Genomic DNA, 22,797 nt, shown 5'->3' with positions numbered 1-22,797 from the left:
TTCCCTAAAAGTCTACCAAAAAGTTGTTTTTATAATGCTTTGAAGTTGGGCCAAGTTGGATGAAGAAAAAAGTCAATTCAAATTAGGATTTCCTCATCAGACTAAGTGAGCCGCGATCTTAACCAATTAATTAGCAGAAATCGTAATTGCTCTAGGATTGTTGCAGTACTTTAACTTCAATAAGATTTTTGACCATATTCTAAGACGAACTGAGCAAAATGGTAAACATGAAAGTTGTAGATGCTTCTCTTAGCTTTCCAATGGTCTAAGAATCATCTCATTTGAAGTTCTGTAAAAAGATTTATAATCAAATTACCAAAACATATGTAGTGAAAGTCTGTACTTTGAAATTGTTTTCCTTCTTCCATTAAGACTCTTCCTTCATTAAACACCTACAAAAGTACAACTAAATCAATAACAACCTACTTTAATCACATTAACACCAAATTAAATATAAAATTAACTAAGATTAGATTGACTCACCTAAATTAACAAATTAAAAATAATTTAAATAAAACATACTAATTTTTATGCATTACCACAAAAACTAAGCTAAATTACTATCATAATTAAGCCCAAATAACTCTATATCATAGAGTTATCATGTAGATAAAATCAATCTAGCTTATGGGAACCTCATTACCTCTTTGGTAAAGAAGAAGGAAATTTGGAGTACAAGATATCAAATGGATCAGGTCAAAAATAGAGACCAAGCCATTTATTTGGGAAGTCTACCAAAAATGGGATATAAACTTGAAGGAGAAAAATTTATTAAAACTCCCAAAGACACCCCAAGAAATGAGAATCCTCCCCTTGCTCAGACAAAGACAACCTCCTCTCAAATTTCCAATGAAATGATTTTAAATTTATTAATGAGAATAGATGGCAAGTTAAATGATCAGTCTGATAGGATTCTAAAAGTTGAAGATCAACTACAAAGCCTGGCCACTATTGTGGAAGAAAAAGGAAAAACATCATCTAGTTTTACATCTGAAGGCATTTTAACAACCCAAAGTCCTATACTAGAAAGTCAAACTACTGAGAATCCTACACCTCATACTAAAGGTGGTGAAATTGAACCTGCCATATTAAAGAAACAGCCTACTCTTGAACTTGAAGAACAACAAGAATGAAGAAATTGGTTCTCTTGATGACATCATCGAAAATTTTAATCTTCAACAACATGATGAAGCAAAGAAAACTAAGCAATCTCTGACAAATTCTAAGGAAATCTTAATTATGGATGTGTTTCATCAAATAGTAAAAGAAGAAAAAGTTGAAAAAGAAGCAGCAAAAAGCAAAACACAAAACACAAACACCCGCACTTGTAAGGACTTCACCTGACTCAATTCACACTATAGGCAGAAGTAAACCTATTGACAAAGGGGAAGGGAAAGCAACTATATCTGCATAGGCTTTAGTCAAACCTATTGGAAAAGGAAAAAGACAATGGTAACGAAAGCTAAGTTCCTCAAAAGAAGAATGTCTTCCAGGTTGATTGACAAAGCTAGATCCTCAATTAAATCTTCTAACTAGAACTCTCTTTAAGTCTTGAACACTCTTTCCTCTGATTCCTCACCTTAAAAATCATCACCTTTATCATCTTCCAAACCCATTAATGTTCACTTCGACACTAATGAATCAATCCCTTCTAACTCCTCTTGAATCAGCCCATGCATAAGGACACCCTTGTTTTGTTGATGACAAAAAAGAGGAGAAAATAGAAGTAATAATACAATGATTTAAAAACCTGACTTTGATGATGCTTAGTTGTTGATGACATTCTATTATTTTATTAATTGCTGATAGTTAGTGCTTAGATGTTGATAACTTTTTGTTATGCTATTTGTTATTTTAGTTGACTGGTTGATGACATTTGGGTTTAGAATGGATATGGTCTATTGATGATGATATGTTGATGATATTTTGTCACAATGTTGATGATATCTTGTCACTTATTATTAACAGCTATGCAAGTTTGTATGTTAACTCATGAATATGTTTTGTTAAATGCCTCATAAGTGCTGAATTAATGTTTGCTATCTGCATTGAGAAATAGATAGAAATTAGCTGGCCTGCTAAGTTGGAAAACAAAATAACTTAAAAATATCATGCATAAATTAAGGGAAAGCACACACTTAGGGAGACCAATTCCTCATCATGTGCAGTATAAAAGGAAGGAATAAACATTGTTCTATTAATCAAGGGATGTTTTGTCATTATCTAAAAAAGGGGAGATCGTTGGCTCCATAAGTTTTTGATGATAACAAAACATTCCCATTCATTAATGTTTAACTATACTACTTGAGTGTGCAGGATAAAAATGTATGTCAATGCTAAATTAATTACTTGAAAGCGAACATCAAAACTCATCAGAATAAGGAGTTACAAATGAGCTATAAACAAAAGCCTCTTAGTCTAATAACCAAAGGAGTTAGCTAAAATCCAAAAGTGAAGGTGGCTACTCCAAAGACAATAAGCTCTTAATTAGTTAAAGTTTTACTTAATCGATTAATAAAGTAAAGCAGATTACAAGACATAGTAGACTTAATCGACTAAGAAATATGGTTAGCTAGCTAATAACTTATTGTCAATGAATTTGAATTTGAATGTCTGAAGACAAACTAACGGCTAGAAAAGATTTTAAACTAGATCCAATAGTCTGAAGTTGTCAACATCCATCAAAGTTGATTTTTCAAGTATAAAAGGCTTTTCCAATGGCTAAAAAGATAAGGAGATGCTTCTAAGAACAAAAAGAGACCAAAAATAGCAAAAATCCTCTCAATTCTTCTTGTGTTTCACTCCAATCTCTGTAATAAAGTTTAGCACCTCATCTTATACCATTCAATTAGGTTAGTGATCATAGGTACATCTTTATATCTGTATTCCTTGATTACTTAGAGTGTGTGAGGCACTCTAAGGGGATTAATTAAGCTTAGGTTAGCTTAGTTGTTATTGTAGGTTCTAACTTAACCTTAAAAAAGTTAGATTTTGGTTTTTAGTTGATCCCATGAAAAATCATTGTTGAAAGGTTGTAGTTGAGCCTGTGAAAAGCCATTATAAAAGCTTGATGGATGCTTGGAAAATTCACTAATTTTAGTGAATTGATTTGAAAATCTTTAATTGGAAGATTAAGGTGGTGGATGTGGGTCAAAGAGACCGAACCACTATAAATCTTTATGCATTGTCTACCCTTTTTATTTCTTCATTTCACTCTTCTTTAAATCATCATTCCATCTTGTTCTCAACTTCTCATCATCTACCTTTAATAAGCTTTTAATTAGAAGTTAAGTTTAGTGACATTTAGAAAGTACTATTCACCCCTCCTTAAGCACCACCTAGGATCCAACAACATATGGACCACATGTTTCAAGCTTATGGTGCTTTTTTGGGAATGTACATGTCTATTCTTCCACTAGCACCTAATCCTCCTAGGGTGCTAATGAGGTAACGGACAATGAGGACAATGATGCAAAGGATGATGGTGACGAGGAGGAGGATTAAAAACATTGAGGACAATGTTTAGTTTAAGTTTGGGGGGGTAAGTTTATTTTTCAGGTGATGAATATTCTATGAAAGTTTTAGATTTAATTTTATTTCCATGCATATCTATTTTTATAAATAATTTAGGATTAGTTGGTAAATGAATTTATTACTTATTTGAATTTTAGGGATCTAGAGTAACGTTGTGCTAATTTTTCGATGATGTCTCTATCCAATGATGATAATTAGTTATCTTGAATTCTTACTTCTGGTTAATAAGGTTTTTGTTGGGATTCATGTTAAATTCTTTTATTCAGCATAATTGTTAGGATGTGTTTTCCACAATTTTGAGCACTTTGCCTTTTACTTTGAATTATTATGAATATCTAGAGAAAGTTTATATTGATGTAAATTATAGATTATGTCAAGAATTTTAGAATTTGCTTGATTTTCTCTCGATACGAAATCCTAGGCAATACTTAGTTAGGGAGATGATTTAGGCCATCTTTGGACCGTCTGAGTCGAAAAAGCCTACCTTGTTAAATTTGTATCCCTAGTATACCCCTTTTGAGTCTAATTTTTCTTTTCTTTGTTTAACTACATAATAATCGAGCTTAGCCTTAAAATTAATTTTTCAATTTTACAACCTTCACTCCTAAGCATGTATATTGTTTTAAGAAATATAGATTGAGCTAAATGTTAAAAAAGGTGAAAAAGGTGATGTTGATGTGAAAATAATAATAATAATAATAATAATAATAATAATTAAGTTCAAAATATGAAAAATAACCTCACTACCTCTAATACAAAGAAAATAAGTTTGGGGGATGTGGAATTGTGAAAAAAATATGTGAAAAAAAAAGGAAAAGTTCCAACGTAGAAGAAAAGGTGTACTAGGAGAAGGAAAATAGAGCTCTATATATAGGTCATAGAATAATTATGCACTTAGGGTAATTTGAGCCACATTAATATCATTTATCCTATTTTGACCTTAGCCATACATTACAAGCATTATTAAGTCCTATTGATCCCTAGCTATGTATTGGTCTACATTAGTGGAGAGAGAGATGAAAAGTAAACATATGAAATTTAGTACTAATATGAAATTTGTGTTGGTATAAACTTATTCAGATGTCATGATATTATTGGTAAAAGATTTCACACACAAATGGAAATCCATTCAAGAATGTACTTGCATCAGAATTGAAACATGAATTTAAATGATGCCTATATTTTTCCTTGGGTTAATGATCAATAGACATACTTTTAAAGAAATTATAAAGAATCATTGAGTTGGTGCACTTTATCTCTACTAGTAGTAGTAGTAGTAGTAGTAACTATATTTATTTTAGTTTTCATTAACTGAATTTGATTTTCGTAAGTTAGTTTCTTTTCTATATTTTGCTCGAGAAATAGCAAAATATTAAGTTTGGGAGTGTGATAACTCTATGATATAGAGTTCTTTGGGCTTAATTTTGATTGTAATTTAGCTTAGTTCTTGTAGTAATACATAGAAATTAATAGATTTTATTTAATTATTTTAAATTAGTTAATTTAGGTGAGTCAATCTAATCTTAGTTAATTTTATACTTAATTTGGTGTTAATGTGATTAAGATAGGTTGTTATTGATTTATTTGTCCTTTTGTAGGTGTTTGATAAAAGAAGAATTTTAGTGGAAGAAGAAGAGCAATTTCAAAGTGCAAACCTCCACTGCATATGTTTCAGTATTTCTGCCATAACTCTCTCTACAAAGCTTCAAATAAAGTGATTCTTGGACCATTGGAAAGATAAGAGAAAAATCGATAACTTTCATGTTTACCACTTTGCCCATTTTGGCATGGAAGGTGATTAAAAATCTTGTCAAATTTGGAGCACTGTAGTAGTCCTAAAACAATTACGATTTTTGCTATTTAAATAGTCAAAGCCATAGCTTTGGAGGAAGTAGGTCGTAGACCACATAGTCTAATGAGGAAATTCTAGTTCAAATTGAATTTTTTCTTCACCCAACTTGGATTAACTTTAAAGCACTATAAAAACAACATTTCGAAGGACTTTTAAAAGGAAGAATGAAACACCATATTGAAAGCTAAAAGTCAAGCTACAAAATCATTAAAGAAAAATCTCATTTGAGCTAAAAAAGAAATTGAAGAATTCAAGAAGATTTGGAGATCAAGAATTCAACTCTTGGGTCCCTTTTATCTTTTTGTTGTTATTTTATTTCTTGGTTTTCGTTTTGATGATTAACTTTAATTTAGTGATGATGTATTTTAGATTAGTTTATAAAATAAAATAATTTTATTACTAAAAGTTAATAAAATAATTTGTTGATATATTTTAGATTAGTTTTAGTTATTAGTTTTAATTTTAATTTTAATTATTTAGATAAAATTAGGGTGTGTTAATTTTAGTAGTTAACAGTAAGAATTAATTCAATTCTTTATGGGATCAACACTTTACTCATTACTATATTATCTTTGTGATACGTATACTTGTTTGGGTAAAAAATTGAACAACAATGACTGTTATGCCTTTAATATTGGAGATGTTTGTTAGAGCACCTTGCTAGATTTGAGTACGTTATATGTGTATGTGTATATATGGGTGTGTGTGTGTGTATGTTATTTATTGGCACCTCTTACTGAGTATTAGATGACTCACCCATTTGTACCATGTGCAGATAAATAAGCCACTGGATAGTGCGTGGCAAAGGTTGTCCATTGAAAAATCGATTTTTGGTATCCAATAGGTCCCTAAGCCAATTGGTCACTCCACTAAGTTTGTCATGAGCTTTCGCTTCGCATTCGATTTAGTATACATGTAGGCACGTTGTGCCAATTGAACTATGTTAAAGGTTGTTAAGTATGAACCTGCATTCGTTGGCCAATGTATGGCCTTGTAATTATTGTATTAAATGTTATGTATGAATTGTGTGCTAAAGGGCATCGTTTATGTATTTGAATTTAAATACTATATGAATATGTGGATTTAGAAACCTTTGGCTATGTGCATATGATTTGGAAACTTAAAGCTTACTTGGGTTTTGCAGGCTTCATTTGTCGGGCTTGTACGCTAGTCATGGACCCTTGGGTTTGAGTTGTGACAAGGAGGGTCTGCCATACAATTGGATAAGTGTAATGTATATTGTGCGGAATTGTGGGGGTGTATGCAGGGGTTTGGGATTGGCATGGGATATGGGCTTTCGCAAGGTTGACTTACAAATAGATAGTTTCCTTGTGGTCAACACCATTCTTCGCCTACAACACACCCATGCTCTAATTCGAACTTAATCAATGCTATTAAGAGTTTACTGTAGAGACAATGGAAAGTTCACACAAGATGTGTCTACAGAGAAGGGAATGTTCTAGCTGATATCATGGCCAATAAGGGTTTTGCTTTAGAGGAATTATTTGTTTTCTATAGTGACCCTCTTGCTAAAGCTAGGGATCTTTTGGTGTATGATTTATTAGGAATTTGTTTCCTTATAATGGTTAGAGTTTAAATAAAAATTTTCACTAAAAAAAAAATTAAGTGATTGTTTGTGAGGTACATGTTTAACTTGTGAGAATTATTGCATTTATACGTTCAAATTAATGCTAAAAGTTTTCTTTTATAAGGTTACATATATAATTTAAAATTATAATTACAATCAAATAATTTTCAATAAACATCACATTGTACATTCATGGAACAAATTAATGAAGAAACCAATTAAAAGAACAAATCAAATAAAATCATCATAAAATTAGACAAATTTCCCATATAATGAAACTTCCTCATCATTAAGATAAGTCCTGATCAATTAATGCTAAAGTAATTAGGTAGGTTTGTTATGTAATTTCTAATTTTTATTACTATCAAATACAGGCAATAAAATTTTAAATTAAATTATTTTAGGTAGAAAGCTCAAGAAAAATTATTGGCCTAATTAAAATTAAATTATACTATTATTGATTATCCTTACCTTTTTTTTTTATGAAACTAATATCTCAATTTTTTGAGAGTAAAAACCTTACTAATATATGTGCTTTCTTTTCTCCAAGGCAACATTGGCCTCGTATTAAAAGCTGATAATAATGGAAGCAAATAAGTGAGACACAAAGTGGAAGAGGAGTGGGGGACCAAGTATATTTTATAAATTTATGTTATACGGTGAAATTATTTGTTTTTATTTTTCCTTTTTTCTAAAGGAATAAATTATTTCAGCATTCTTTTTTTTTTTTTAGTATGGGAATAAAATTTTCAATTTTCTTTTTATAGTTAAAGCTTTCACTTTTCAAAACAAAACTTTTGACCAGCGTGTCTCATGTGATCCAATCCTGAAATAAATACATATGACAATGCATAGTACATTCCACTAGAAAAAGCCTAATTGATTCACAAACAATCTCTTTTTTTGTTTAAAGAAGAAAGAAAAAAACAATTAGATTAAAGGGAAAATTACTTTGAATAAAAAATATTACCAAATTGACTAGTACGCTTTATCTTATATAGTTTTGTTTAGGGTTTCAATGTTTCTGGTAACAATACATTTTAATTAAATAATAATAATAATTTTGTAGATATGGCTGGTTGAAGAAAACGCATCTCATTCTCCTAAATTAAAAATCAACAAAGAAGAAGACTAGGGTAATGAAATGTTGATTTATTTATGGGTGGATGTGTGTTAAAACCAAAAAGGATGGATAAAGTGAGCCAGAAAGGCACTTATTTATTTTTTTTTTCTTTTTGGGTAAAATAGGCACAAAGCCGCTTAAAGTGGCAAAGTAGTGCATTAAGAACTGCTGGTTTCGTACTCAAAGTCGGAGCGTGTAAGCGATGGGGCATAATAATAAAAAGATTTAAGACAGACTAGTATTGGTCCCTAGATTAAGCATGGACCAAATCTAATGCAGGCACCAAAATTGGGGCAGTCTGAAATGCATTCCTCCGTCAATGGTTTGAAAATAAAAGCCATATGATATGATATGATAATATTGGTATGGAAAGGTAATTCTAGTACTAGTATTAGCAGTGGTATTGAGTGTATTTTCCCTCCAAAAAATGGGAAAAAACCGAAGACGGTGGGCACTCACATTAATCATCATGACACATAAAAACACAGCTAATCAAACCCTCCTTTTCTTTGTCAGCCCTAATTAGCTCTCTCTTAAAATCCCTCATTTTTGCCCACGCACACGCACTCTCTCTCAACACAACAGAAGAAAAACACACACAAAGCCAGAGAGAGAGAGAGAGGGATCAATATCATCATCATCATCATCCGCATCATCTTCTTCTTCTTCTTCTTCTTTTTTTCTTCTCCTTCGCGCAGCCTCCGCCATGGACCAGCAATCTCAGCTCGCCGTCATCTTAGGACCCGACCCCGCTCCTTTCGAAACCCTAATCTCCCACTTGATGTCCTCCTCCAACGAACAACGTTCTCACGCCGAGGTCTTATTCAATCTTTGCAAGCAGTCGGACCCAGACGCCCTCTGTCTCCGCCTCGCTCACCTCCTCCAAGTCTGCGCTCAACCTGAGACTCGTGCCATGGCCGCTATTCTCCTCCGTAAGCTCTTGACACGTGACGACTCTTATATCTGGCCTCGCCTCAACATCTCCACCCAGTCCTCCCTCAAATCGGTGCTTTTGGCTCAAATCCAAGTCGAAAACACTAAAACTTTGTCTAAAAAGTTGTGCGACACTGTTGCGGAGCTTGCTTCCAGTATTTTGCCAGAGAATGGCTGGCCGGAGCTTTTGCCGTTTATGTTCCAGTGTGTCTCTTCGGATTCCCCTAGATTGCAGGAATCCGCCTTTTTGATATTCGCTCAGCTGAGTCAGTATATCGGTGATGTCTTGACTCCTTTTATAAAGGATCTACACGCTGTGTTCTTGAGGTGCTTGAGTGAAAGTTCTAATGCCGACGTCAAAATCGCCGCGTTGAATGCTGTCATCAACTTTATTCAGTGTTTGACCAGCTTATCTGATAGGGATAGGTTTCAGGATCTTTTGCCGGCGATGATGAGGACCTTGACGGAAGCTTTGAATAACGGGAACGAGGCCACCGCTCAGGAAGCGCTGGAGTTGTTGATTGAGTTGGCAGGGACGGAGCCACGGTTTCTTCGGAGGCAGCTTGTTGATGTGGTGGGGTCTATGCTGCAGATTGCGGAGGCAGAATCACTTGAGGAAGGGACACGTCACTTGGCGATTGAGTTTGTTATTACCTTGGCAGAAGCAAGGGAACGTGCCCCTGGAATGATGAGGAAGTTGCCGCAGTTTATTAGCAGGCTATTTGCAATTTTGATGGGAATGTTGCTGGATATTGAGGATGATCCAGCATGGTACACTGCAGAAACTGAGGACGAAGATGCTGGAGAGACTAGCAATTACAGTGTTGGGCAGGAGTGTTTGGATCGTTTGGCTATATCCTTGGGTGGAAATACAATTGTTCCAGTTGCATCCGAGCAGTTGCCAGCTTATTTGGCTGCTTCTGAGTGGCAAAAGCACCATGCTGCATTGATTGCCCTTGCACAGATTGCTGAGGGTTGTGCCAAGGTATACCTGATATTAGGATATGTTTTAATGTGGTCATTGCCATTATTCTACTCCTTTGTAGTTCGTAGCATCCAAGCTTTTAGGTAATTCAGTATTGACATTGTTTTCTCGTTCCAAGTTGCTGCAAGCATTTAAGTGCTATTCGCTACATGACATTATTTGTTTCTCCTAGACTTGAAACTGACTATTAAAAATTGCTTCCTTGGGAATGGTTAGTCCCCCCTCCCCCCACTGAATATGATTCTAAATGCACTACTAATGGAGTTGCTTGTTCAGTTTAGTCATGGTGTTTTCTATTTACTGCGTGCATAGTGGGATAGAACTTTATTCAGAAAGTTGATACTAATATTTCAATCCATAGCTTATTGGCATAGCTTTTTCAGAGGATTCAGTTTATGTTGGGAGAAAGAATTGGATTACATATTTTCTGCCTTCTGTTTGATAGTGAAAGTAGAGAGCTGGGAACATGTTCCCTTTTTCATTGATTTGTAATTTGTTGCTTTATTTGTAGGTCATGATTAAAAATCTGGAACAAGTGGTTTCGATGGTCTTGAACTCCTTTCATGATTCCCATCCCCGTGTGAGGTGGGCAGCTATTAATGCAATTGGACAATTGTCTACTGATTTGGGCCCGGATTTGCAAAACCAATATCATCAAAGAGTATTACCAGCACTAGCTGCTGCCATGGACGACTTCCAGAATCCACGAGTACAGGTTAGTCAGAGTTAAATAATTTTGCTTTGATGTCTCTAGATTATGCTTTTGACTGTTAGGATCTTTTGTTGCATGGTATGGTTTCTTTATGGTATTAGATGGGTGCCTGATCTTAAACCTTCAAGTAGAGAGAAACAGGTTGAATCACTCTAGGCTGGATACAAATTCAAATTGCAGCATTAATAATGTGCATGGTGGTTTACATAGAGATAATTTGTTCATCCCGTCTTCCTTTCTGTTGTGTCTTGATGTAATTGATAACTCCTGCCCCCAATAACCCATTCCTTTTTCTATAATTTTCTAATTCTAAAGTTATCTATGCATATGGGTCACATCTTTGTGGTGGGATACCTTGCTTTACTTAAATTTATCTGAGTGGATATGATCTCATTTGGTTATGTCAAATAGCTTTGTGGTCATCAACGCACTTCATATAATAAGAACTTGTTATTGTTTTCTATTGGAACATATCAACTGGTTACAAGCAAATTATTTGTCGTAACTCACTAGAAATTGTGGTCATTATAAAAATTTTCTAAGTAGCTGACTGATATGTTCCTTTTTTTGAAAAAAAAAATTATTATTCAATTCTCTGTCTTACCACTTCTTGAAAGACAAAGTAGAACCTTGACCTTTAAGTGTCGCTGGCATCTTTACAGATTAGCCCTTAAAATGGTGGATGCATATGTAAGAGCCTCATAACTGATTGTGAAGGGAATTAATTCATTTGAAAATGAAAGCTGCATCAGTGGGAATTTCCTGGATATTTTGTTGAATATGGATAAAACTAATGTATAAGTCTTCATTTAGATACTGGATGATGATACTTAATTCCTGTTTATAGATGGATGGAGCTATGCCTTCTGGTTCAGGAAACTGAACTAAATTAGCTTCCGCTCTTTGCATGAAAATTTAGTAGTCTTGTTATAACATCAGAGTTTTTTTTTATCTCATTACCTGTCAGTCAGGTACTTCTATTGTCAAGATTTAATTGTTTGCTTTGAAATAACAGTTTGTTTTGTTATGTAATTTGTGTATGAACAGGCACATGCTGCTTCAGCTGTGCTCAACTTCAGTGAGAACTGCACTCCGGAAATTTTAACACCTTACTTGGATGGAATAGTTAGCAAATTACTTGTACTTTTACAGGTATGACAATTGGAGTTATAAATGTCGCATAAAAACTGCATAGATTCACTATATGAAAGGAGATTTTATTTTTTGTCGATTATATATATCATGCAGAATGGGAAACAAATGGTGCAAGAAGGTGCCTTGACAGCTTTGGCATCAGTTGCTGACTCATCTCAGGTATTTTACCCAAAAGAAAGCTAGTTTGATCGTTAATATAGTCGACACAGTTTAATGATATGGGGGTTTGCAGGAGCACTTCCAAAAATATTATGATGCAGTTATGCCTTACCTGAAAACTATCTTGGTGAATGCGACTGACAAATCTAACCGCATGCTTCGTGCCAAATCCATGGAATGCATTAGTCTTGTTGGAATGGCTGTCGGGAAGGAGAAGTTCAGAGATGATGCCAAGCAGGTTGGTAGCTGTCTAGAAACACCATGTCCTGTATCAAGTTGTTGCTTTTTAATTCTTCTAGTTATTTTCTTAGATCTCTAAAGTCATGGATGGATGGTAGAATTTTGAGGTATTTGAGAATGGCATTTTCTAGGGAATGTAGTGGTGTAGTTTGCAGCAAATATCCACCCCTTTTCTGGCTTAAGAAAATACATGTTTTTTGTTCCTTGAAAGTAATTGGGGTGGGCTAGATATAAACCTGAGGGAGGTGCCCATCAGGTTGATCTATTATGGAGTTTTGCCACTAATTATATTACATGTCAAGTTAGTATAATCTAAAGAAATTTTGAATGCTTACACAATGCATGTTTCTCATATGCTTGACATGGAATAGACCAATTTTTTAGTTTTATAATTTGCCTGGCCTTGTCTATGAGAATGCAGACTGCAGCACCAGTTTGCAGATTCCCATTGGTTTCCACATTTGTAATGAGTTGTTGGGTCTAGTTTTTTTATTCCCAATTAATAAAAAATTGTTATTCAAGTTCCTCTCTTTATGATGCCAAAATGGGCCCCTAAGGACATATTGCAGTCATTGCATGCTATTCTCTTTTACGGCTATAGACCTTCACCATTCTGAGTGTGCTGTTATTTGTAGCAAGTATTTTTTCTTTTTGTTTTTTTCCACTGGTCTTTGTTTAATGTCATTATACCTTCACGATTGTATTTGACATTTGCACCAAAAGTTGGGTATCTTGTATGTTCTTTCATTAAACGTAGAAATGCCTCTATATTACGTATTGCTTTCTCTTCTTCTTGCAAGGTTATGGAAGTGCTTATGTCATTGCAAGGATCCCAAATGGAAACAGATGATCCGACAACAAGTTACATGCTGCAAGTAAGTCCATAGCACAGAAAATGTGTTGAAATAAGATTTATCATAATAACTTTGGCATGTTTATTTTTACTTGCTTATGATGCTTTCACCATGTTACAGGCATGGGCCAGACTGTGCAAGTGTTTGGGACAAGACTTCCTCCCTTACATGAGAGTTGTCATGCCTCCCCTTCTCCAGTCTGCTCAACTTAAGCCAGATGTAACTATTACATCTGCAGATTCAGATAATGACATTGAGGACTCTGATGATGAAAGGTTATATATCATTCTGTTTTCACAATTATTTTGTGCCAATAAGCAACTAAAATGTCAATGATGCATTTGTATCTTGTGTATCTCCTCCCTCATTTGAATAGATGAAAAACTTTATTTCCTCTCTCTTCCACTTCTCTCTATGTTATGTAGAAAGTCAAAGACACTCGGAGAAAGACACTCACACACGAGTGTGTGAACACGCACTAACACACACACACCCAGACAGAGTCCTGAACTTAGCTGTGCTCATCTCTGGCTGTTGGTCGGCTTATAACAATAGCATGTTGTTTTCCACCATGTTATTTGGTGTTATACTAAGATTTATATCTGGCATTGCACAGTATGGAAACCATTACTCTTGGGGACAAAAGAATTGGGATCAAGACTAGCGTCCTGGAGGAAAAGGCTACAGCATGTAACATGCTGTGCTGCTATGCTGATGAGTTGAAGGAAGGATTTTTTCCATGGATAGATCAGGTTTGTTTCAACTTACTATTTTGGACTTCATTTTTCTAGACTTTGTAACAATAACTAACAGAAGGAATATACGGTGCAGGTTGCCCCGACTCTAGTTCCTCTTCTTAAATTTTATTTCCATGAGGAAGTTAGAAAAGCTGCTGTTTCAGGTATAAGATTGCTATATACACATTTCTTCTTACTTTAAATATATAATTTTTGTCTTTCAATTTTGTTTGGCTCTTGTTAATTCCCTCTTGGCCTATTGTGTAAATTTGTTTCTAGCTATGCCGGAGTTACTGCGCTCTGCAAAATTAGCTGTGGAGAAGGGGATGGCTCAGGGGCGTAATGAGACTTATGTAAAGCAATTGTCTGACTTCATTATTCCAGCTCTGGTGGAGGCATTACATAAGGTTGTTGTTGTTTAATTTTAGGAGTATTCATCTATTGATGCTCTAATTACTTTGTTTATGTGTTGCTTGTCATGGGTGAAGTAATTGAATAGTGATATCTTTGCAGGAGCCTGATACGGAAATATGTGCAAGCATGTTGGATGCATTGAACGAATGCTTGCAGGTTTGTTCTATTATGAAATGAAGTGAATTACGTAGTGTCTATTGTGTTCATTGTTGTCTGTTTGAGATTACTCTGGTTTTGGATATTAATTGACATTGTGGGGCAACAAATGGTTAGAAGAAAAAGTTCATTTAAATAAATTAAATCAGCTGGACGTAACTTGAATTTAATATGGTATTTCAGTTGTATCTGCTAATAAGTTGAACTAATTCCTTAATTAAACCTGTCATGATGATTTTTGTTAAAAACTGTAATAAGTATCTTTCCTGGGCTGTTTTTGAGTTTCATTTTAGTCTATATATGTTATTAAGCATCCAAGAAAACATTTCAGAGTTCCATTCATGACCCTTGTGTTTCATTGTGAATTGATATGCATCATTACTTGTTGGAGTTCTTTGTTCTAATCTTTGTCTCTTTGCTGTTGCCTGCATTTATATTGTATGAATTCATTACTTTTTGTCATAAATTTTTGAGCATATGTTCTTTCAGATCACTGGTCCACTTTTAGATGAAGGCCAGGTTAGATCTATTGTGGACGAGATAAAACAAGTAATCACAGCTAGTGCGAGCAGAAAAAGGGAGAGAGCTGAAAGAGCCAAAGCTGAAGACTTTGATGCTGAGGAGGGAGAGTTTGTTAAAGAGGAAAATGAGCAGGAGGAAGAAGTTTTTGACCAAGTAAGTCTTCAAATAACATCTGTAGTTATAGGGCACATAATTATGTAGGTAATGTTTATTTGTCAAATTGTTCTTTTTTCTTTCTGAATCCATAGAGTTTCTCATTCGTGCCCTAATGAACATTCTGCTTCCAGGTGGGTGAAATCTTGGGTACTTTGATAAAAACATTTAAAGCCTCTTTCTTGCCATTCTTTGATGAGCTATCTTCATATCTTACACCTATGTGGGTAAGTAATGTGTGAAATCTGTCTGTTTCGGAAATCAGTTCAATTTTTGAAGGAACATCCAAAAGAAAGATTCAGAAAGATTTTCTTTTATGAAGTATGCTCATCCCTTCCCCCCCCCCCCCCCCTCTCTCTCTTTCTCTGTGTGTTTGTGCGTCTAAAATACAGGGCAAGGATAAGACAGCTGAAGAAAGAAGAATTGCAATTTGTATTTTTGATGATATTGCAGAGCAGTGTCGTGAGGCAGCTCTAAAGTAAGCTGCTTAATTTTCTTTTTTCTGGTTACTGTCATAGAGAATTGTCATTTGATGTAATTCTGTAATGTGGTTGAAACAGATATTATGAGACATATCTTCCTTTCATATTGGAGGCTTGCAATGATGAGAACCCAGATGTGCGACAGGTCTGTACCTTCTCTCTTCTGGTGCTTAAAGCACGTTAGACTCTGGATATTGCCATTCAATTGTATCATATGTTTCAGGCAGCAGTATATGGGCTTGGTGTTTGTGCGGAATTTGGTGGGCCTGTATTTAAACCTCTTGTTGGAGGTAAATTTTGTGTGATTGTTGAAAAGGTTATTTATCTATTTCTTATCTGAATAACCTATATTTTGACTTCTTTCAGAGGCTCTATCAAGGTTAAATGTTGTAATACGGCATCCTAATGCTTTACAACCTGAAAATGTGATGGCATATGATAATGCTGTTTCTGCATTAGGAAAAATATGCCTGTTCCATCGTGACAGGATTGATGCAGCTCAGGTATGGCAACCAGTAAAATTGGTTTTCCAACTTAATTAGATGTTGCGATATGAAAGGAAATGGGCTATGTGCTTTGCATAAAACACATGCATGTTTCTGAGCTATTGTGTGAAGTTTTCTCCTCCAAATGCCTTCTCTTGCTAGAACCGGTGCCATTTGCAATGTACTATGAGCCATATGCATGGAAATAGTATCACTTCTACTATGGGTTCGTATGAGGTTCTATATGTTTGAGCTACTTGAAGCTATAGCAATGGCTCAAAATTGATCAATTGACTCTTTAGGTAGAGAACCTTGGTGTTTGAAAATCAATTTTCTGCTCCTCCTGCCTCTTTGTTCTTATTATCAGGAAATTTTGCAACAATAAGAAATTAAGGGGTGTTTTGTGTGTACATGCTTATTGTCATTTATATATTTATTTTCATGTGTATATAGCTGAACAGCAAATTAGGAACAATTTTGTCATTAAGAAAAGAGATTAACCACTTTCTTGAGGGTAATAGTAAGGTTGTCAATATAACACCAAGTACCATTTTGGATTTAGAGGTATTTAATAATATAGTTCACAATTATTTTCTATTAAGAATGTAACGTTTTCTTAATAATTATTTTAACTTTCACCAAAATTAATTTTTTGAGAATTTATAAAATGGTAATTTTTCTTCTTAATCAAGATTTAAAATTTGAGTCCAAAGTTATTTCTTTGAGATCCTATTATTTTTGGAAAAAAGGCAGAAGAAAGGGGAAAAAAAGAAACAAGACAACTATCCTTCAAATCTTAACTTGGACAAAGGAGACCTAGATTTTAGTAAACAAATGAAACTAACTCTTCATTAGCCCTGCCATCCTGATAAAAAGATACCCTAGGTATAGAAAAGCCATCTTATTGTACTTAGTACCCTTGTCCTCAACTCCTGATCAGAAATTACACCTCTTAGTTCCCTTGCCGCTCTGTATGTATTGTGTGCAATTGCCCCATGCTGCCTTCCTCCATCATCGCCTTGAAAGCAAGTTGTAGAGTTGATCAAGGACAGAATGAAGCTGTTATCTGCCTTGTGGCTTGGATATAAAAGAACTAGAAGACCCAAAAGGTCTAAGTTTCTTTTTCAATGGGCTTTTTGGCTGGATGTTGAAACAACTGAAACACACTAGTATGACTGGTGCATGGTGATACTGTTAAGTACCAGATACTAGACGATATAGAGAACAGGATGTACTAGTTTTGATAAAAAACTGGTATGTAATGGATGGTATCAGTTTGATATTGATAACATTCAACAATACTCTAATCTTTAAACTTTGTTTCAAATAAAGTTGTATAGAGCAACTAGTGATAGGAATATTTGTCCCTCACTGATAATCCTTCATCACTGAGGAGTCATGGATGCCAAATGCCCTTTAAAGGTGCATAAAGGACAATGGTTTTACATAAAATCACTTGATATATCAGACTATCTCTTTTGTGATATTTAAGTTAGAGATTTTATTGTGTGAACATTCTGATGACAGTGGATATGTAAATGTTAAAGGCAGCTTTTATGCTGACATAGATATGTGTAACTTCCTCCCAAACTCCACTCCCCCCCTCCCAACACACACCCTCACGGTCCTATCCATTTTCTAATAGACATTACTGTGTATATAATTTTTTTTGATAAACTGTGAGTATATTAAATGGGCATCTATATAGTGTTACACTAGCCTAGGTCACATGCGTTGCACTTGATCAAACATGCTAGTTGCATATTATTTTGAAATTTTGATTATAAGATGGGCAAAATTTTAGTGATTTATGGATATATAGCAATGATAATGAATATAAGTAACACTCGACTGATTTCTATTGATAAAAACTTATCTAAATGTCTAGCGTGTTGGGTTTCAAATTGTAGTCTAAAAGAAAGTTAATGCAATTTTGGCACCAATTGTAAGAAAAGGAGGATAAAAGTTTCCTTTAGGCCTATTGAATTGGAATCTTTTTTTATTGAAAACTAATTTTTTTGACTTAATATGGCAATTTCTTTTTCCGTTATAGAATATATAAAGCTGTGAGCCCACGAAGGCCTTTGCTTCTGCCAGATTACCCAATTACAAGATACTTCATAAATTTGTTGATGTTTTCTTTTTCCTCTAAAAACTATTTTATAAAAATAGTATTAGTATTAGGTTAAAAGTAAATCATTCTCCAAGGAAAGCGATTTAGTGGAATTAGAAATTTTTTCTATACTTTAATTATAATTGAAAATTATAATCAACAAAATTTTTTTGAAATGGAAATTTAGAAATATAATTAGCTATGATGTCGTTTTTTGTTCAAATTACATGCATTCATATTTTTATATATGTTATAGATATAGATATTATGTTATGCTTTATGTGTAAAAACATTTCCAAATGTTGATGATTGGGTAATGTTGTTTGTTGATCATCTCTGGCATTAATACATATATGTTGTATAATTTTAGATAGATTGCAGTGGTTCTATAATTATACTTTTTCTGCATTGCATTTTTCACAAAAGCTTTTGCTGGTTGCTGCATGTCTTTATGCTTATTTTGATGTTTTATTACTGTTTTCTTTGTGTTGGATTCCTTTGAACGTATATGCTTTGATTTTGATAGGTTGTTCCTGCATGGTTAAACTGCTTGCCAATAAAAGGTGATCTGATTGAAGCCAAAGTTGTTCATGAACAACTTTGTTCAATGGTAGAGAGGTACCATCTGCTTTGTTGATTTAACCTTACTGCATATTTCTGATCTCATTCCACTGTTTATTTTTTGCTTTGATATGCTGTTACTGCATATTATCAACCACTGTATCAAATTTGTCTTCAGGTCAGACAATGAAGTTTTGGGTCCCAACCATCAGTATCTTCCTAAGATTGTTGCAGTATTTGCCGAGGTAAAATGCACTCGTTAGCAACCACTAAGAATTTCAAGTTATTGCATTAAAATTTCTTAACCTACGGCTATTTTTAAATGAACTGCTTATTCTGAACAAACGATACAATGAGAAATGGTGAAATTCTGTCCTGCATCCTGTATGTTTTATCTATATCTTAGTTAAGTATTTAATTTATTTTCTTAAAGCATTATACTTTTTCCTCTTAAATTAATATCACTTTCAACTCTGACCATGGGAGGCACTGTTGCATACTTAATTCCATATCAAACATTGCTTTAATGCTGTAGCTTTGTTTTGCATCAACTATCTGGCTTTTGTTGCTCCAATGACAAATTTGGCATGAACATGCATATCCATATACATCATGTTTACATGTCTTCTATGTCTAGGCATGTGAACATGTAATTTATTCATTAATCAGTTTTCTTTCTTTCAGCCCCTCTTCTTAATTCTATTATCTAATAGAAGATTCATATGGGCATGTCAAAGCCTGAATAATTCCTATTGTGTTTTCAAGTAGGATATGGATGAGTCTTAGCCTCATTGTTGCCAAACCTGTCTCTTATTCTTTTGGTTTTAGGGTGGGTAAAGCTGTAGGGGTGAGCATTCAGTTGATTTGGTTTAAAATTTTGAAAATTAAATTCTTGTAAAAAATAACCGAAACTGATCGGACTATACCCGATAACCAAAAATAACTGAAACCAAAAATCTCAGTTGGTTTGTTCAGTTTTAACTATTAATAATATTAAGCAACCGAGCGTTTAGCTTATTGGTTGGTGCATAATTTCCTTACCTTAAGAGCAGTAGGGTTCGAATCCCCTCTTCCCCAATTATAAAAAAAAAAAAAAACTATTAATAATATTTATATATATAATATATTTAAAAAACTTTGCTTAATGTTTCACTAATAAAGCCTAAATGCTTTTAGTTTAACCATATATTTATATATAATATTAATGATATAAATATATATATTTAAAAAATAAATTATTAATGGATGGTTTTTGGTTTGGTTTGGACACCAAAAACTGACCAAAATAGCCAAATAAATTGCCCCTCTTAACCAATTAATATCAAAACCAAGAAAATCGAAATAACAACTGAAAAATGGTTTGGTTGGGGGAGCAGGGTACATATACCACCATATAAATAAAGAAATAACAACCGAAAAGATAAAATGCTAAATTCTTCTGTGGGTGTAAAATATGCCTGAGTATGTTCTCTTACCAATAGTTGCTGTTTGGTAGGTTCTATGTGGTAAGGATCTAGCCACAGAACAAACTGCAAGTCGGATGGTGAATCTACTGAGGCAGCTTCAGCAGACGTTGCCACCAGCAACATTGGCCTCAACTTGGTCATCTTTGCAGCCACAGCAACAGCTTGCTTTGCAATCCATCCTCTCATAGTATATTGGTTTGACAGGCATCTTTCTGGTTTTGGAGGAATGCAGTGTCCTGTCTGTGTTGGAAGCATATTTTATTTATTACCCAATTCTTTTCTCGGAGGAGGTTCCCATTGTTTTTTGCATGATGTTTTACATCAATCCAGCAAAGGTTTGATTGAAGGTGAAAAAGTCATCAGTGCGATTGAAGTGAATCTTTTGTTCTTTTTGTTAGAATGTGTATATTAAAAGCGTCTATTTATAATATGGGGTATGGTATCGAGTCTGGAGAAGAAACAATAGGTGATTTGTGGTTTGTGAGCATTTTTGTGGGTTTGAGGGGTTGCTAGTGAGGGCAATTCCTGTAGCAGTTTTGGTCCCAGAATGTGGCTTTTTGTTTTTCCGTCGGAGTTTTACACAAAAGTTCCGTTTGTGATTATATATGGACTGAAATTTTGAATGGTTATTCTTTCGCCACTGTTTGCAAAATTTTGATCCTGAAAAAAAGCAATAAAAATGTTAATGGGATTGTCAGTTTTTGATCATTTGCTTTAAGCTTCTGAATACCTAGAATTATGATTGTTGGGGAACCGTGGAAAAGTGGGCACAAAGTTTCTTCCTTCTTTTTCTCCTTTGTCTTTGGATGGAAGAATTTTTGCCTTTTTGGGCCACTCCTTGTTTTTGTTCTGTTTTGGTTAAATGTTCAAATTGAGCTTAAATGTTTGGGTTTTTTCCTTTGAATTAAAATGTAAATGTTTCGATTTTAATGGTCAATGGTCAAATTTTTTTTTTATTTTTTATAATCTACGGTTAAGTTAATTGATGGATAGAGTGTGTATCAAATGTTATAAAAAAAGTGTGAAAAATGCAGTTATGTGTTGAAAATATAATAGTTATATGTAATGTTGAAAAATGTAATTACATGTTATGTTGAAAATTTAATTAGTGCATGTTATGTAAAAAATTTGATTGTTATATGTTATATTAAAAAAATGTAGTTACACGTTATATTGAAAATTTAATTCTTATATATTATAGATAAAAGATGTAATTATATGTCATGTTAAAGATTTAGTTACATATGTTGAAAATTAAATTATTGTAGGTCATGTGAAAAAATTTAATTTATACGTCATATTGAAAAATTTAATTGTTATATATTTTTTTAAAGATTTAGTAGTTGCACGTCATGTTAAAATATTTAATTGTTATACGTTATGATGAAAAAGTTATTACACTACACATCATAATTTGAATCGTTTTGACTTGACAACTAAAACATTTTGACAAAATTATTATTTCATATCTTATCTTTTCAAGTTAACGTTCATGTCATGTGTGTGTCTTACACATTTTAGATAGCTCTTACTTTAACCTTTAATTATAAAGAATCGAAAATAATTAACTTTTGATTGTTATAATTGAAACGTTTGACCCTTAATTGATAAAAAATGCAAATTAAGCATTTAGTCTTCTTTCCTTCTTCTATAGCTACATCTATCCAAATTAATATGTTGTTACGAGAGAAAGCATGACTTCATTTCCTTATTGAATACAACAATTGAGTTGGAAGAAGATTGGAGCTTCATTTATTTGCCTAGTTCCATTCAGCTTTGAGCCAACTGATGCTCTAAATAGTAAAAGATGGTGTCATCTTAATTAAAATAATTTAGATTCAATTATGTAATTAATTCTTATATTGTATGAAAGTTTGTATCATAATTTGTATAAATTGAGTTTTTTATTTTTTTTTTAATTTGTCAATTTACTGTTAAATTTTCACAAATGAAGTATATTGATGTGATATTTTGATTAAGTTAATATGACATTGACTATGTGTGGACATATCATGATCATCTTGATGTGATGAAAACGCTGACGTGATAATTGTTGCATGGCATATATAAAAATCAACTAAGAAAGCAAACTCAACATCCACTTTTTAGAAAACAAGGGATATGTAAAAAGAAATCATCTTTTTAAGATACCCAAATCATTAAAACCAAAAAGTACACTTGATCATGTAGCCATTAAAAGCAAAAATTAAAAAAAGATTCAAAAGGAAAAAAAAAAAAAAGCAGAATCACATTTTTTTATGACAATCTTTTTATTTTTTTTTTAAGAACTAACACACTAAGGTGGTATTTGATATCAGGGATGTGTATTTATAATTCTTGCAATATACCCAATTAAATAATATTGTAACGTTTGTTTTGAAACAAGTCAATACAATGTAAGATTGCAATACAATCATATTATAATCTATGTATATAATATGATTGCATTAAAAAACTAATGCAATATCAGATTACAAATTGCTCTATAATGTTATCAAACTTGATTTGACATTGTTGCCCTTTTCCAATCATTAAAATTTTAAAACTTAATTTTTATCACTTTGAAAAATTTT

General features: G+C 33.4%; 1 protein-coding gene across 1 annotated transcript; it reads left to right on the top strand.

The window, feature by feature from the left end:
* Positions 1-8,617: 8,617 nt before the first annotated feature.
* Positions 8,618-20,853, top strand: EMB2734 (ARM repeat superfamily protein). Its single transcript, XM_018127925.2, has 20 exons — positions 8,618-10,015; positions 10,527-10,730; positions 11,775-11,879; positions 11,976-12,041; positions 12,115-12,279; positions 13,082-13,156; positions 13,256-13,410; positions 13,752-13,887; positions 13,967-14,036; positions 14,152-14,279; positions 14,386-14,442; positions 14,932-15,117; positions 15,252-15,344; positions 15,510-15,595; positions 15,678-15,744; positions 15,823-15,889; positions 15,966-16,102; positions 18,724-18,815; positions 18,937-19,003; positions 20,254-20,853. Exons 1-20 carry the CDS (start codon positions 8,804-8,806, stop codon positions 20,410-20,412), a joined length of 3,327 nt encoding a protein of 1,108 aa, XP_017983414.2. The 5' UTR covers positions 8,618-8,803; the 3' UTR covers positions 20,413-20,853.
* Positions 20,854-22,797: the final 1,944 nt, after the last annotated feature.

The sequence above is a fragment of the Theobroma cacao genome, chromosome 9, assembly GCF_053813885.1.
Source record: "Theobroma cacao isolate CCN51 chromosome 9, ASM5381388v1, whole genome shotgun sequence".
Lineage (NCBI taxonomy): Eukaryota > Viridiplantae > Streptophyta > Magnoliopsida > Malvales > Malvaceae > Theobroma > Theobroma cacao.
Note: the sequence above shows the minus strand (reverse complement) of the source record. Positions and strands in the feature narration are given on the sequence as shown.